The sequence below is a fragment of the Eschrichtius robustus genome, chromosome 10 (assembly GCF_028021215.1).
Source record: "Eschrichtius robustus isolate mEscRob2 chromosome 10, mEscRob2.pri, whole genome shotgun sequence".
Classification (NCBI taxonomy): Eukaryota; Metazoa; Chordata; class Mammalia; order Artiodactyla; family Eschrichtiidae; genus Eschrichtius; species Eschrichtius robustus.
In genome coordinates this window covers 1,755,374-1,769,434 of record NC_090833.1, presented here as the reverse complement: position 1 = coordinate 1,769,434, position 14,061 = coordinate 1,755,374, and the positions used below count along the sequence as shown (strand labels likewise).

The following is a 14,061-nucleotide window of genomic DNA, read 5'->3' as shown; positions in this document are numbered from 1 at the left end:
AACTTGGCAGATTTGAAAAAGAACCAAGTAGGAATTCCAGAACAGAAAAATACAGTAACTAAACTAAATTTACACACCGGATTGCTGAATAGCACATTACACACAGAGGAGAGAAAACACAGCAGAGAAGGTAAACGACAAACACTGCTTAGTGTCACAGGAGTGTGACTGGAGATCCAGAAAGAAAGGAGAGAAAATATGGGGCAGAAACAGTATTTCGACAGATAATGGACAAGCATTTTCCAATACTTGTAAAATCCATGCTTCCCAGCAGGAGAAGGAAGGGAGGAAGGGAGGGAGGGAGAAATCTGCACACCAAAGAACATCATAGTGATACTGATAAAATCCAAAGACAAAAGAAAAACTTTTAAAGCGGCCAGAAGGAGCTTCTAGTCAGGACAAGATGGCACAGATTAGTCTTTCCCTGCTCCTCTCTACTAGGTACAACTGTAAACCCTGGAAATAACTCAAAGGATAACCAACAGAGAACTCTGAAAGGTGGAAGAGGAAGGCAAACTGGTTGGGAACCCAGGACTGGAAAAGCACAGCAACAGGGTGTCTTACAACCCCCCACCCAACAAAAGGTGACCCAGGCCTGGTACTTCCTGACCCCAGCCTAGAAACAGAAGGCAAGCAAAGCGGGCTCATTCCTGCTCCAGGTGGAAGGGGAGTCCCACCTACTACACCAGGCCAGCCTGGCAGAAGCAGCGAGGGATCGATAGGAAGCCCCACACCCACCTCCACAAGGCACCCAACCTGGAAGCGCTCTCCTTCCCCATCAGGCCAGAGACACCCCCACTCATCACCGGGCACCAGGGGAGTCCAGCAGTGCGACCTCACCATGACGAGCAGCCCAGGAAACACCCTGCATCCCCCAGAGGCAGGGGCGGCCTGCCATAACAAGCATCCAGCCTGGTGTTCCTCGTCCTGAGGGTAGAGAATCCCACCCCACCCAGAGGCACTCCTTCTGCCTCCTAAAGCAGTGCCAGCAGGGACTGTGGGAACCCCAGAGGTACCAGACATACCAAGCACAACAAAATGGTACCACAAGGCTCTGAACATTAGACTGCTGCTGGAACCACAGCCCACAGAGTGGGCCAGGACCTGCATGCTGAACCTAAGCAGAGAGACTGCTTACTATGATAAAAAAACTTAAGTTGGGCTTCCCTGGTGGCACAGTGGTTAAGAATCCGCCTGCCAATGCAGGGGACACGGGTTCAAGCCCTGGTCCAGGAAGATCCCACATGCCGGGGAGCAATTAAGCCCGTGCGCCACAACTACTGAGCCTGCGCTCTAGAGCCCGCGAGCCACAACTACTGAGCCCTCGTGCCACAACTACTGAAGCCCGTGGACCTAGAGCCCGTGCTCCGCAACAAGAGAAGCCACCGCAATGAGAAGCCTGCCCCCCACAACAAAGAGTAGCCCCTGCTCGCTGCAAATAGAGAAGGCCCACGCGCAGCAACGAAGACCCAACGCAGCCAAAAAAAATAATAATAAATAAAATAAATATTAAAAAAAAAAAAAAAACTTAAGTAGCACCCAGAGTCACCTAACATAATAGCCAAAATGACCAGGAAACAATCAAAGATCGCCTATCATAACCAGAACCAAGAAAATCATGACTTTAATGAGAAAAGAGAATCAACTGACACCAACACCAAGATGTTGGAATTATCCGACAAAGGGCTTTAAAACAACTATCAAAACCATGACTCGACAAGCAATCACAAAGTCTCCTGAAATAAATGAAAATTGGAAAAAAAAATTCAGCAAAGGAGTTATAAAAGGAATCAAACATAGAACTGAAAAATAGAGTAACAGATTTTAAAACTCACTAGTCTCAACAGTAAAGTAGAGATGACAGAGGACAGAATCAGTGAACTTGCAGACAGATAAACAGAATTTACCCAAGCTGAACAACAGAGAAAATATACTGAAAAAATAAAATGAACAGAGCCTCAGGGACCTGTGGGAGAATAACAAAAGATCCAATATTTGTATCACTGGAGTCCCAGGAAAGAAAGTGAGTAGGGTTGAAACAATATTTAAGGAAATAATGGCTGAAAACTTCCCAAACATGGCAAAACATATAAACCCACCGATTTCAAGAAACTGAGTGAACCCCAAATAGAATAAACCCAAAAAATCCATGCCAAGACACAGCATAATTGAACTTATGAAAACTAAAGACAAAGTATTTTGGAGCAGCTGTAAAGAAACAACACGTGAAGGAAAAGGGAACACCAACTCAACTGACAGTGGGTTTCTCCTCTGAGCCACAGAGGCCAGGGGGAAGTGGCACACATTACAAGCGCTTGAGGAAAAGAACTGTCAACCAGATTCCATATCTGGCAAAACTATCCTCAAGGAATGAAGGAGAAGTAAAGACATTCTCAGACAAAAGAAAACTTAGGAAAAAAAAAAATTGTCTCTAGAAAACCTTAAAAGAGGCTGAAGGAAATTCTCCAAATATAAAGAAAATGATTTAAAAAAAAAAACAAAGGTCTTCCCTAGTAGCACAGCAGTTAAGAATCCACCTGCCAATGCAGGAGACACAGGTTCAAGCCCTGGTCCAGAAAGATCCCACATGCCGCGGAGCAACTAAGCCCATGCACCACAACTACTGAGTCTGTACTCTAGAGCCTGTGAGCCACAACTACTGAGCCCACGTGCCACAACTACTGAATCCTGCGTGCCTAAACTCCATGCTCCACAAGAGAAGCCACCGCAATGAGAAGCCTGTGCGCCACAACGAAGAGTAGCCCCCGCTCGCTGCAACTAGAGAAAGCCCGCACACAGCAACAAAGACCCAACACAGCAAAAAATAAATAAATTTTTTTAAAAAGGGAACTGTGAAAATAATTTAAAAAAAAAAAAAAGGAATCTTGGAGAACCAAGAAGAAAAAATAATGTAAAGAAATGGGTAATAAGTGTAAATACAACAGACTATCCTTCTCCTGAGCTTTCTAAATTATATCTGATGACAAACAAATCTACAACACCTTCAGGTACTCAAGACAATGGTAGTATTTAAAAGTGGGAAGAGCAAAGGCACCTAAATGGAAAAAAGGTTTCCACACCTCACTCGAAATGATAAAACAATACCTGTCAACTGTTGGAAGTCACGTATGTATACTGTAATACCCAGAGCAATCACTAAGATAGCTATACAGATATACCCCAAAATGAGATAAATAAATCAAGATGGAATCCTAAAAAATAGTCAAGTAATCCACAAGAAGGCCCCCAAAAACAAAACAAACACACAAACAAAACCAGGAACAACAGAAAACAAACAGAATAAACAAATAATGTCAGACTTAAGCAGTAACAATTACATTAAATGTAAATATTCTAAATACACCAAGTAAAAGACAGAGATTGGCAGAGCAGATTAAAAAACACAACACAACTATATATGGTTTATAAGCAGCTTACTTCAAATTCAACAATGTAGGTAGACTGAAAGTAAAGGGATAGAGAAGGCTATACCAGGCAAATATTGTTTAAAAAGAAAAAACAGGAATAGCTATATTAATATCTGATAAAGTAGAAAGAAAATTACTAGAAACAAAGTGGGACATTACATAACAGTAAAAGAGTCAATCCACCAAGAAGACTTTACAACCCTAAATGTGTATGCACTAAACTACAGAGCCTCAGAACTCATTAAAAAAAAAAAAAAAATGGACAGAGCTGTAAAGAGAAATAGACACTACAAGCATAGTGAGGGACTTAAACACCACCTATCAGAACTGACAGAACTGCCAGACATAAAATCAACAAGGAGAAAGATCTGAACAACACAACCAATAAACAGAATCTAACTGACCTGTGTAGAACACTCCACCCAGCAACAGAAAACACCTTTCTTCAAATGCCCACAGAACATTCACCAAAACAGACCTTATCCTGGGCCATAAAACAAACCTTAACAAGTTTAAAAGAACAGAAATCACACAGACTATGCTATCCTACCATAATGGAACCAGACTAGAAATAATACCTAAAACACAAAACAGGAAAATCTCAACAACTGGAAATCACACTTTTAAATAATTCATGAATCAAACAGGAAGTATCAAAAGAAATAAAGAGAAATACATAGAACTGAACGAAAATACAACATAACATATGTGGGACGCGGCTAAGGCAGTACCATATGGAAAATTTACAGCACTAAATGCTTACACTAGAAAAGAAGATAGATCTCAAATCAATAATCCAAGCCCCGGGACTTCCCTGGTGGCACAGTGGTTAAGAATCGCCTGCCAATGCAGGGGACACGAGTTCGATCCCTGGTTCGGGAAGATCCCACGTGCCAGGGAGCAACTAAGCCCATGTGCCACAACTACTGAGCCTGTGCTCTAGAGCCCGCGAGCCACAACTACTGAGCCCGTGTGCCACAACTACTGAAGCCCACGCACCTAGAGCCCGTGCTGCGCAACAAGAGAAGCCACTGCAATGAGCAGCCTGTGTGCCTCAATGAAGAGTAGCCCCCGCTTGCCACAACTAGAGAAAAGCCCGCGCGCAGCAACAAAGACCCAACGCAGCCAAAAATAAATAAATAAAATAAATAAATAAATAAATAATCTAAGCCCCTACCTCAAGAAACTAGAAAAAGAAGGGCAAAATAAACCCAAGCAAGCAGAAGGAAGGGAGGCAGATGTGGCTATAAAAGGGAAACAGTACAGAAGAGGTCCTCGTGGGAACAGAATGTTCGGTATCTAAGTATACAGTGTCAATATCCCAGTTGTGATATTATATTATGGTTCTGCAAGAAGTTACCATTGGGGAAACCTGGTAAAGGGTGCCCAAGACCTCTCTGTATGATCTCTTACAACTGCATATTAGTATTAGTAGATTAGTATCTCAAAAAAAAAAAAAACTTTAAGTTTTTCTTTTTAATTGGCCAAAGATCTGAAAAGACACTCCACAGGAAAAAAGATTCAACTGGCCGATAAGCACTTTTTAAAAAAAAAAGGACTTCCCTAGTGGCGCAGTGGTTAAGAATCCACCTCCCAATGCAGGGGACACGGGTTCGAGCCCTGGTCCGGGAAGATCCCACATGCCACGGAGCAACTAACAAGCCCGTGTGCCACAACTACTGAGCCTGCGCTCTAGAGCCCGTGTGCCACAACTACTGAAGCCCGCACGCCTAGAGCCTGTGCTCTGAAACAAGAGAAGCCACTGCAATGAGAAGCCCCTGCACTGCAATGAAGAGTAGCCCCCACTCGCCACAACTAGAGAAAGCCCATGTGCAGCAACGAAGACCAAATGCAGCCAAAACATAAATAAATAAATAAATTTATTTTTTGAAAAAAGCTCATCATCATTAGTCAGCAGAGAAATGCATACCCAAACCACAATGAGTTATCACAGCCCACCCACTTGAATGGCTACTATTTAAAAGACTGACAATGCCATGTGTTGGCAAGGATACAGAGCAACTGCAACTCTCATGCCACACTTTGCTGGTGGAAATAAAAAATGACACAGCCACTTTGGAAAACAACGGAGCGGTTAAACACACTTACATGACCCAGCAACTCCATGGCCAGGTATTTACCCAAGAAAAATGAAAACACACGCCCACACAGACTTGAATATTCATGAACGTTCACAGCAGCTTTATTCATAGTAGACAAAACTGGAAGCAATCCGAGTGTCCATCAACAACTGAATAAGTATTAAATAAATAAATAAATATTTTTAAAAACGCAACGAAGAAGTCTGCACGCCGCAACTAAAACAGATCCCACGTGCCACAACGAAGGTCCCGCGTGCCACAACTAAGACCCAACGCAGCCAAAATGAATGAATAAATAATTTTTTTTTTAAAAAGTAAGTAAAATGTGGGTAGCCAAACAATGAAGACTATTACCAGCCCTAAGCGAAAAGGTCTATACACATGGATGGGTCTCTAAAATACTAGTAAGTAAAGGAAGCCAGACAAAGAATACCTGATGCATGACTAGAGGCATATGAAACTCTAGAAGGACCAGCCTAATCTACGGTGACAGGAGCAGATCAGTGAGGCTATGGGCGGGGACTGACTGCAGGGGGCTCAAGGAAACCCTTGGAGGTGATGAAAAGGTCTTACCTTGATTGTGGCCCTGTGCACAGGGGCGTATACATTTGTTTAAACTCATCAAACTATACTCTTAAAAACGTGTGCATTTTATTGTATGTAAAGTACATCTCAATGAAGTTCGTTTTCTCAAAGGCGCAAAATAAAATTCTTCACTGTATACCCAACAATGGGCATTAACCCATCCTACAGAGACTTCTCTAAAAAGCCAAGGTTTAATACATCTCTTCCCTCCTGAGAAATCTTCAATTCACATACAACAAAAACCCCCAAATTATCAGCCATTCAAGGCATTCCAAGATCTGGCCCTAGGCGTTCTGTCCCATCTACATTCATCTCACATTCATCTCAACTCTGCAGCAGCTAAATTCACATTCCATCCCAACTAGAGCGCTAAGCTTTCCCTTAGCCTGGAGGATGCAGCACTCTCCCTGCCTTCCTTGTCCTGGTTCTCTGTTCCCTTACCTCCACTTGGTTCTTACCCACCTGAGCCACACACTCAGCTTTACTTTCTTGAATGGAACATTCCAGATTCCCTCAGGGGAGTTTCTCACCCTCCCTTACCTGTTCTGCCAGAGCACTTGCTCCTCTCTCAGGCACTAGTCTCCTTGGCCTTGCATCACAGGTCTATGTTTGCAAGGCCACGGCCAGCACTCCGTGAGCCCTGAGAAGCACGCTGAGGACCCCACAGGCCACAACATACTGTTCAGCTGAACTGATTCAAGTTTACTTTTGCCTGAGTTTGAAATAACTGGAGGACAGTGACTGAGGGATATCTAAGTGAACTAGTTAGCATGAACAATAAGCAAGAGAGGGCTAGGCGAGGGAACACGAAAGAAATCAGAAATAGAAATAAAACTCAAAGATCACCTCTCTCTATGTGACAACAAAGCCATGAAAGTAGGAAAGCTCCAGGGAATAAAGACTATAAATATTCCCACCAAGGGCACCACAGGTTCCAGGTGGCCTCCCAGCTGACCCTTCCCCGTGCTTGCCCACTTGCCACCCCACCTCATCATCAGCCCAGTCTCGAGGACTCTGCTTTCCTAATATGTGTTGGCTCAACCTCCCTTTCTAATTCCCACTGCCGACAAACTGGCCAAGACCTTGGTTCTTCAAGCCAAAGCGACATCAGCTCTCCAATGGACTTAATGTGTGTGTCCCCCAAAATTCATGTAATGAAACCTAACCCCCAAGGTGAAGAAGGTATGAGAAGATGGGGCTTTGGGAAGGCGATTAGGTCATGAGGGTGGAGCCCTCATGAATGGGATCTGAGCCCACATAATGAAGCTCCCTCACGCCTTCTGCCATGAGGGCACAGCAAGAAGACGGCCGTCTACAAATCAGGAAGCAGGCTCTCACCAGACACCGAATCTACCGGCACCTTGATCTTGAACTTCCACTCTCCAAAATCATGAGAAATAAATGTCTGTTGTTCTTAAGGCACCCAATCTGTGATATCTTGTTACAGCGGCCTGAACGGACTAAGACGAGCTCCTGGATACTCTACTGACTACAGCCTCTTCCCACTCTAACCTGCTAGAAGAATCTTGCCAGGCTGTCTCTCATCCCATCACCCCCTACGCAAAAACCTTCCGAGGCATACATCGTGAAAGAAATCCCTAGCCAGCCTGGAACACGGTGAACAACCTGGCCCACACTATTTTCCAAACTAATCACCTACTATTTCGGTCCACAAATCCTCTGTCACAACAAGGTTAATCGACTCAGGGCCCAAGAACTCTTCTTCCTCTGCACGGAACCTGCCAGATGCACTCTGCTCTACTCTTGGGGGTGGGGTTCCAAATATCAGCCACCCTTCAAAGCCCGTCTCCCCACAGAGCCTCCCCAGGCAGCCCTCCCACAGCGACCACTGCCCCCTGCAGCCCTGGTCCCTGTGTGCCCACCTGACAGTTCCATATTCTGCCTCAAGACAGCTCGTGGACTAATGCCATGCTGCCATTTTTCAGTCCTTGCATTATTTCATTTTCCTCTGTATATGCCAATAATTCATGTGACTTTTAAGCAACTAAGGAGATAACATCATATAACTTCCCCCCTTGCACTTCCTGTAGTGCAAAACACAATTATGCACAGGACAGCTATTACTGGCTGAATGAATGTAATATTGGCTCCATCCTGGTCACCTTGTGATTAGATGAAAAACGATAGCAACCTGAGTTTTCCAACAGTTGAAGTACGAAGTAAAAAAGGAGACTGGTACATATAATGGTGATATAGCCACCAAAAAATCAATAGCAGGAGAAGCCTATAAGCTGTTAGGAGGATAAATGTAATACAAAGAAAATATTAAGGGCTCTTTGTAAGAATACTTACACAAATTTAACATCCTAAAGCACAACAGCGGCCGACCCTTTTGAGGGTCGCTCAGGTTCAAAGGATTAGGACAGTCTGAACTTAAAGATAGATTTACATTCCTTGGCTAATATTTAATTTGTGGCATCAGGACATGAAAGGGAACTTGTACAAACTGTTATAGCTTTAGAAATGAAAATTCATCCACGTACGGCCACCAGGAAAGAAATCTTTCTATTCCACCTGTTTCAAAGGCGTTTCCAACTCTATCACCAATCTGACAAGTATGTGAGCACTGACTCTGTCCTGCAGACATGGCATTAAATGGGATAACCATAACCCCTGACCTCATAGACACCAGGCGGTTCTCAGCACACCCAGGCAGAGGGGAAGGTCAGGCTACAATGTCAGCCAGCAACCTGACCCCCCACAGTACCTAGTACCACTGAGCAGAGGCACCCAGGCTGCTCTGTAAGCTCCCAGCTCAGCAGCACTCAAATCCCGTGCTGAAAACAAAAGACTGTTAAAATATAAAATCTAACTCAATAACCAATAATCTGAGCAAATCATCACAACAAAAAAACCTGCCAACATGCTTACGAATGAGGGCCTCCCCGCCAAGGCTCGAGCGGCCACTGTTCCCCCGCTTGTCCAGGGGCGAGAGCAGCGGCCGATTTCCTTTCCAGTTCTGGGCCAGGAGAGGAGTGCTGAGCACGTGCTCCCTTTTAGCCAAACATCAGACAACAAAGGAAGGTGGTGACCCACTGGAGTTGACAACGAAGGGATTTTGCTCCTAATATCAATTAAGCAAACAGAGAGCCCGAGCTATCCTTGTGGTCTAAGTAATGAGACAGCCGGCAGCGGCTTGGCTACAAATACCCCGCCAATGGCTGCACAGATTTCCCATCCCACAACGTGGTTTCCAAATCAGTGGTTTAATTAACAAGACTGTGGAAGGACAAGAGTGTCAACCCCTCACTAGCAGTGGGCTCTGGACAGCCCTGTGGCCCCTCTCAATCCCAGCTGACTGCTGGTAAAAAGGGAAGGGTGACCCTGGTGGCCCCTACGGTCCAGTCTGGCGCTGTTCGGGGCAGCTCAGCTCGTGGTGAGTTGCAACTTGGTTTCCAGGGCTCCTCAGAAGGCGGAATGACCACCACTGAGCTACACAGCAACACACTTGCAAGGAGCCGAGTGCCTTCTAGTACTTTCCCTGGGTCACTTTTTCAACATTGTCCTTGGGAGATAACAAAAGCTATTACTCCCCCACTGTCCCTGAAACCAAGGCCCAAATACCTTTAGGTTTCCTAAGGTCATGGACTAAACTCAAAAGCCAGGAATGCAGTGGCTCCAGTCCAGCACTCTATTCTGTAAAATAAACTTCCAAGTCACCCCTTTAAACTCTACCAATTAACTACAACTTTCACCCAAAAGGACATCACAAAGATATTCCAGCTAAGCAGGTTCTACTACTTCTTACAGACACTTTTAGGTGAATAACTTTCCACATATCCAATATATTATTTCTGAAGAAATAATTAAAACACTGTCCATGAAACAAGAGTTAACCCAAAAAGGGAGGAGAAGAATCTAAAAATAAAAGCACAAGCCGGCCCACAGTTCTTGGCTGTGGCACCAGATGCAGAAAACCGGAGGAAACGTTTCTGCATAACCATATGCCACCTCCAGGCCTGGCCGAGGGTGAGCTCTCCTGAGCCAGCCTCCCCACTTACTCCAAATGGCAGACGGTGGCCCTGGGGACACAGAGAGAGTCCCGAAAGGCAAACGCAAAACAAGGCAGCCTCAGAGCACCTCGCCCCGGAGCGTGCGCATGCTTTCAGCTCCTATACAAACAGTGCTGGGTTTCATTTAGCTACTTAGTGAACAACTGTATAACAAGTAAAGATTTAAGCCACTTCCACCATCATCCCCACCAAAAGCTGATTTACAACTAAAGCATGTAGACTGAAACTGCCACGTCTAATTAACTGAAAACTAAGCTGGAGACGCACATGGAGACGTCCAAAAGACGAAACAAAGAATAGGCCCCTGGATTAGGAAGAGTTCTGGGGGGAAAGATCCACACTATCCTAACAAAACCCCCTCCCCTCCCCACCCTGTCTCCTGAAAGACAGCACCCCACGTTGGGTAGCAGGGAACCTCCCACCCAGGCTGTGACCCCCACGCCAACTAAGTAGAAGAAATCACTTCAGCTGAGCCCAGGCGAGTCTTCTCGGTCATCTGAACTGGAATCACCCTAATTTGTAAATTTATAGAGCAGTTCTCAGTCAGAAAAAAAAAAAAAAACACACCTGCTCCCCTTCCCGAAGCAAGGTACAGAATAGATAAGCATTCGCATTTTGCAAAAATGAATGGAGGGCTTCCCTGGTGGCGCAGTCGTTAAGAATCCGCCCGCCAATGCAGGGGACACGGGTTTGAGCCCTGGTCGGGAAGATCCCACATGCCACGGAGCAACTAAGCCCATGCACCACAACTACTGAGCCTGTGCTCTAGAGCCCGCGAGCCACAGCTACTAAGCCCGCATGTCACAACTACTGAAGCCCGCACGCCTAGAGCCCGTGCTCCGCAACAAGAGAAGCCTGCACACCGCAACGAAGAGTAGCCCCTGCTCGCCACAACTAGAGAAATGCCACGCGCAGCAACGAGGACACAACGCAGCCAAAAATAAATAAATAAAATAAATAAAAATTAAAAAAAAAAAAAAAAAAAAAAAGAATGGAAAGCAGACCTCCTGAAATCAGTTGGATGAGCACACGCCAGCCAAGGGATGGGCAACGTGCAGCCGAGTCTTAGAGCCTCAGACAGGCTCTAGTCTCCCGCAGCTCCTGCTCACGTTCTGTTCTATAAATACACCCCTTCAGTCATTTCAAAACTCTAAAGCCAATTTTAATATCAGCTTTTGAATTAATTATGTGAAGAGTCAACAAGTATGGAAGAGTGACTTGGTACTGGAAATAAAACCCGACTAATCCAACAGTGACACTGAAAGAGATGCATATTTATTGCCAGAGAGCTGACAAATCCCATGCTGAATGCCAAAGCTAAATGCAACAAGATAAAAATGCATTCACTAAGCTTAAGAAATTGGAAAGCAAACAACGAGAGGGCTTTCTAAAAGCATCTGTGTCTATATAGCATTCAGTACCAGAACCTTAGCCACCTCCATATGCAAAAATCTTATAAATACACACAGGAGTGAAACTTTGCACATGTGCCCCAAGAGCCATGCCCAAGAACGCACTGTGCTTAAGAGCAGAGAACTGGAACCCAGCCAGCGCCCAGGAACGGTGAACAGGCTTCCTGTGAAATACTACACAGCAGTGGAAAAGCAAGGCGGGAAAGATGGGAGGAAGCTAGGAAGAATCCAAGAACCTGATGAGAATAAAGCGGTCGCTATGACAGGTGCAAGAACACGTAAAACTAAACCATAAGAGTTTTGCGACGTACACACACGTGTTAAAATATAAAGGAAAGCAAACCAACTGCCAACACGAGACATGAGGTGGGTGTAAGGGGAGGCCACGGAGTTGGGACAGCCGCACACTGCCCTGCGAAGCTCAACCGTCACGGCCTTTTCCTTAAACTGGCCGCTCCATACTTGAGCGGCCGCTCTGGGATGACTTGTTCACTGTCCCTTACTCTAAAACTTCATACGTGCTTTTCATCAATTCTGTATTTTCCCGGAATCACTGTTTCCCCATCACACTACGCGAACTGGATAAAGCTTGGTGGTAGTATAAAAAAGAACTGTAACACTGAAAACTACAAAATAAAGGAGGAAACTCTCCTTGCACGCTATAAAACCAACTTAAAATGAGGCGCTGCATTTAATCCCTGGGACTTGCAGGGCGTGTTTATCCTCATGACGAGTCCATCCATAGCACAGGCCACTCCAACCGGTGAGATCCTGTCACCGGGAAACGCCCGCTCAGCAAGTTTTCAAAACCAGTCAACCAGACTCTCTTCTGAAACGGTTCTCTCTCCACTTCGGTCTCACTCTACAAACAGGAACGTTTTCACCAGAATAGAGGCAATTTTTAAACAAATGCTTCAAATTTAAAGAAAGATTACACGGCACTCTTAATTTTGTTACCTGAAACGAGGCACCTGAAATTAATCAAAGACAGCCTTCTGAGCCAAGCAATCAGGAGAATCACTTGGTCTGTAAGATTCCAAGAGCTGGAAATCGGAGCGTCTTAATCCACTAAGCATATTAGGGCCTGACCAATAACAAGGTTATCTAGTTCTTCGAAACAGGAATTAACCGAAGGTAATGATTCGGATGAAGCCCTACCCATTTAAAAGGAATGCTCGTTAGGGAATTCCACACCTGACATTTGGTAAGAATCGAGAAAGGCCGGGGTCGAGGGTTTCTGCCCTGGACTCCCGCCCGACCCGCCCGAACAGGAGAGGTTCCGCCCGCGAGCGCAGGAGAGCGCCGATCCCTGGCCGCACCTGCAGGACCCGCGCGCCCCCCGACGCGAGCGCAGAGCGCACCGGGCCAACCCGCGCCTCCGCGCCCCGCACGCGGGGGACACTGCACAAAGGCCAGGCCCGGCCCCTCCCCCGCGCCCCCGGCCCACCTCGGCCATAGGCCTTGGCGCAGATCCACTGCAGGTTGGCGGCGATCTTGGCCCGCGCCGGGTCGTAGCGGTCCAGCGGCACGATGTCCACGGCGCCGTCGGGCGCGGCCTCCATCCTCCTCCAGCCCTCCCCGGCCGGGCAGCCGCCCGCGTCCACCATCTGCACACAAAAGGGCCGCTGCAGCGCCGGCCGCGCCGGACCGGGCGGGACAAAGGCGCCGCGCCCCTCGCCGCGCCCGGGACCCGCGTGGGGCCGCGGGGCACCGACCGCCCGCGCCCCCCGCCCCCCCGCCGCCGCCCGGCCCGCGCCCCCGCCGCCTCACCTCAGAGCCGCCGCCGTCGCCGCCGCCGCGGGTGTTGCTGCTGCATGCTGCGCGGCCGAGCCGGGGCCCGCGGGGCCGGGGAGCGGCGAGCCAGGGGGCGCGGGCCGAGGCCTCGGGCCGGGGCTGGGGGCGCGTGCGCGGAGCCGGAGGCGGCGGCGGCGGCTAAGGAGGCGGCCAACCGGCGGGAGCGCGCGCACCGCCGAGGCCGGCGCAGGCGCAGTGGGCGCGGCCGCTGGCCCGCGCACGCCCCGCCCCCTTCCGCAGGCGCAGTGGGCGCCTGCCCGCGCTCGCCCCGCCCCCTTCCGCAGGCGCAGTGGGTGCTGCCCGAGGCCCGTCCCCTTTCCGCGGGCGCGGGCGCGGGGCCGCGCGGCGCGGGCGGCGCGGGCGGCGCGGGCGGACAGGCCCCGGCGGGTCCCGCAGCATTTCTTTGTCTGGGCCGCGCCTCCCCCTCCCCGGCATTGGGTCGTCCGGACCACGGGACCCCAGCCGCCGCCCGACGGGCCGAGCTCCTGTGCAGGCCGACCGCGACCCTGCACCCCACAACAGCCCCGGGGGTTCCCCCTCCCGGAGCGCAGCGCGGGGAAGCCCGGGGCGCCTCCCCGCATAGCGGCCCTCGTTGCCTAGAGACACCCCCCCCAAAAGTAACCCAAAGAGCCTGGGGCGCCTCCTACCATAGGGGGCTGGGAGCCCGGGGACCCCACCCGGAGAGCCGCCTCCGGAATACCCCTCC

The 14,061-nt window shown here is 48.2% G+C and overlaps 2 protein-coding genes across 2 annotated transcripts in view; both read right to left on the bottom strand.

Annotated features, from left to right (window-relative positions):
* The window catches only part of RPL7A (ribosomal protein L7a), a 304,745-nt gene extending 297,262 nt beyond the window's left edge, over positions 1-7,483 (bottom strand). Inside the window, exon 1 of the mRNA XM_068553641.1 lies at positions 7,480-7,483. Within this exon, the coding sequence (XP_068409742.1) occupies positions 7,480-7,481 (2 nt within the window). The 5' untranslated portion in view covers positions 7,482-7,483. The remainder of the gene's footprint in view (positions 1-7,479) is intronic.
* The window catches only part of CAMSAP1 (calmodulin regulated spectrin associated protein 1), a 55,831-nt gene extending 42,404 nt beyond the window's left edge, over positions 1-13,427 (bottom strand). The window contains exons 1-2 of the mRNA XM_068553636.1: positions 13,332-13,427; positions 13,009-13,168 (exon numbers count right to left, since the gene is read on the bottom strand). Of these exons, the coding sequence (XP_068409737.1) occupies positions 13,009-13,168 (160 nt within the window). The 5' untranslated portion in view covers positions 13,332-13,427. The remainder of the gene's footprint in view (positions 1-13,008; positions 13,169-13,331) is intronic.
* Positions 13,428-14,061: the final 634 nt, after the last annotated feature.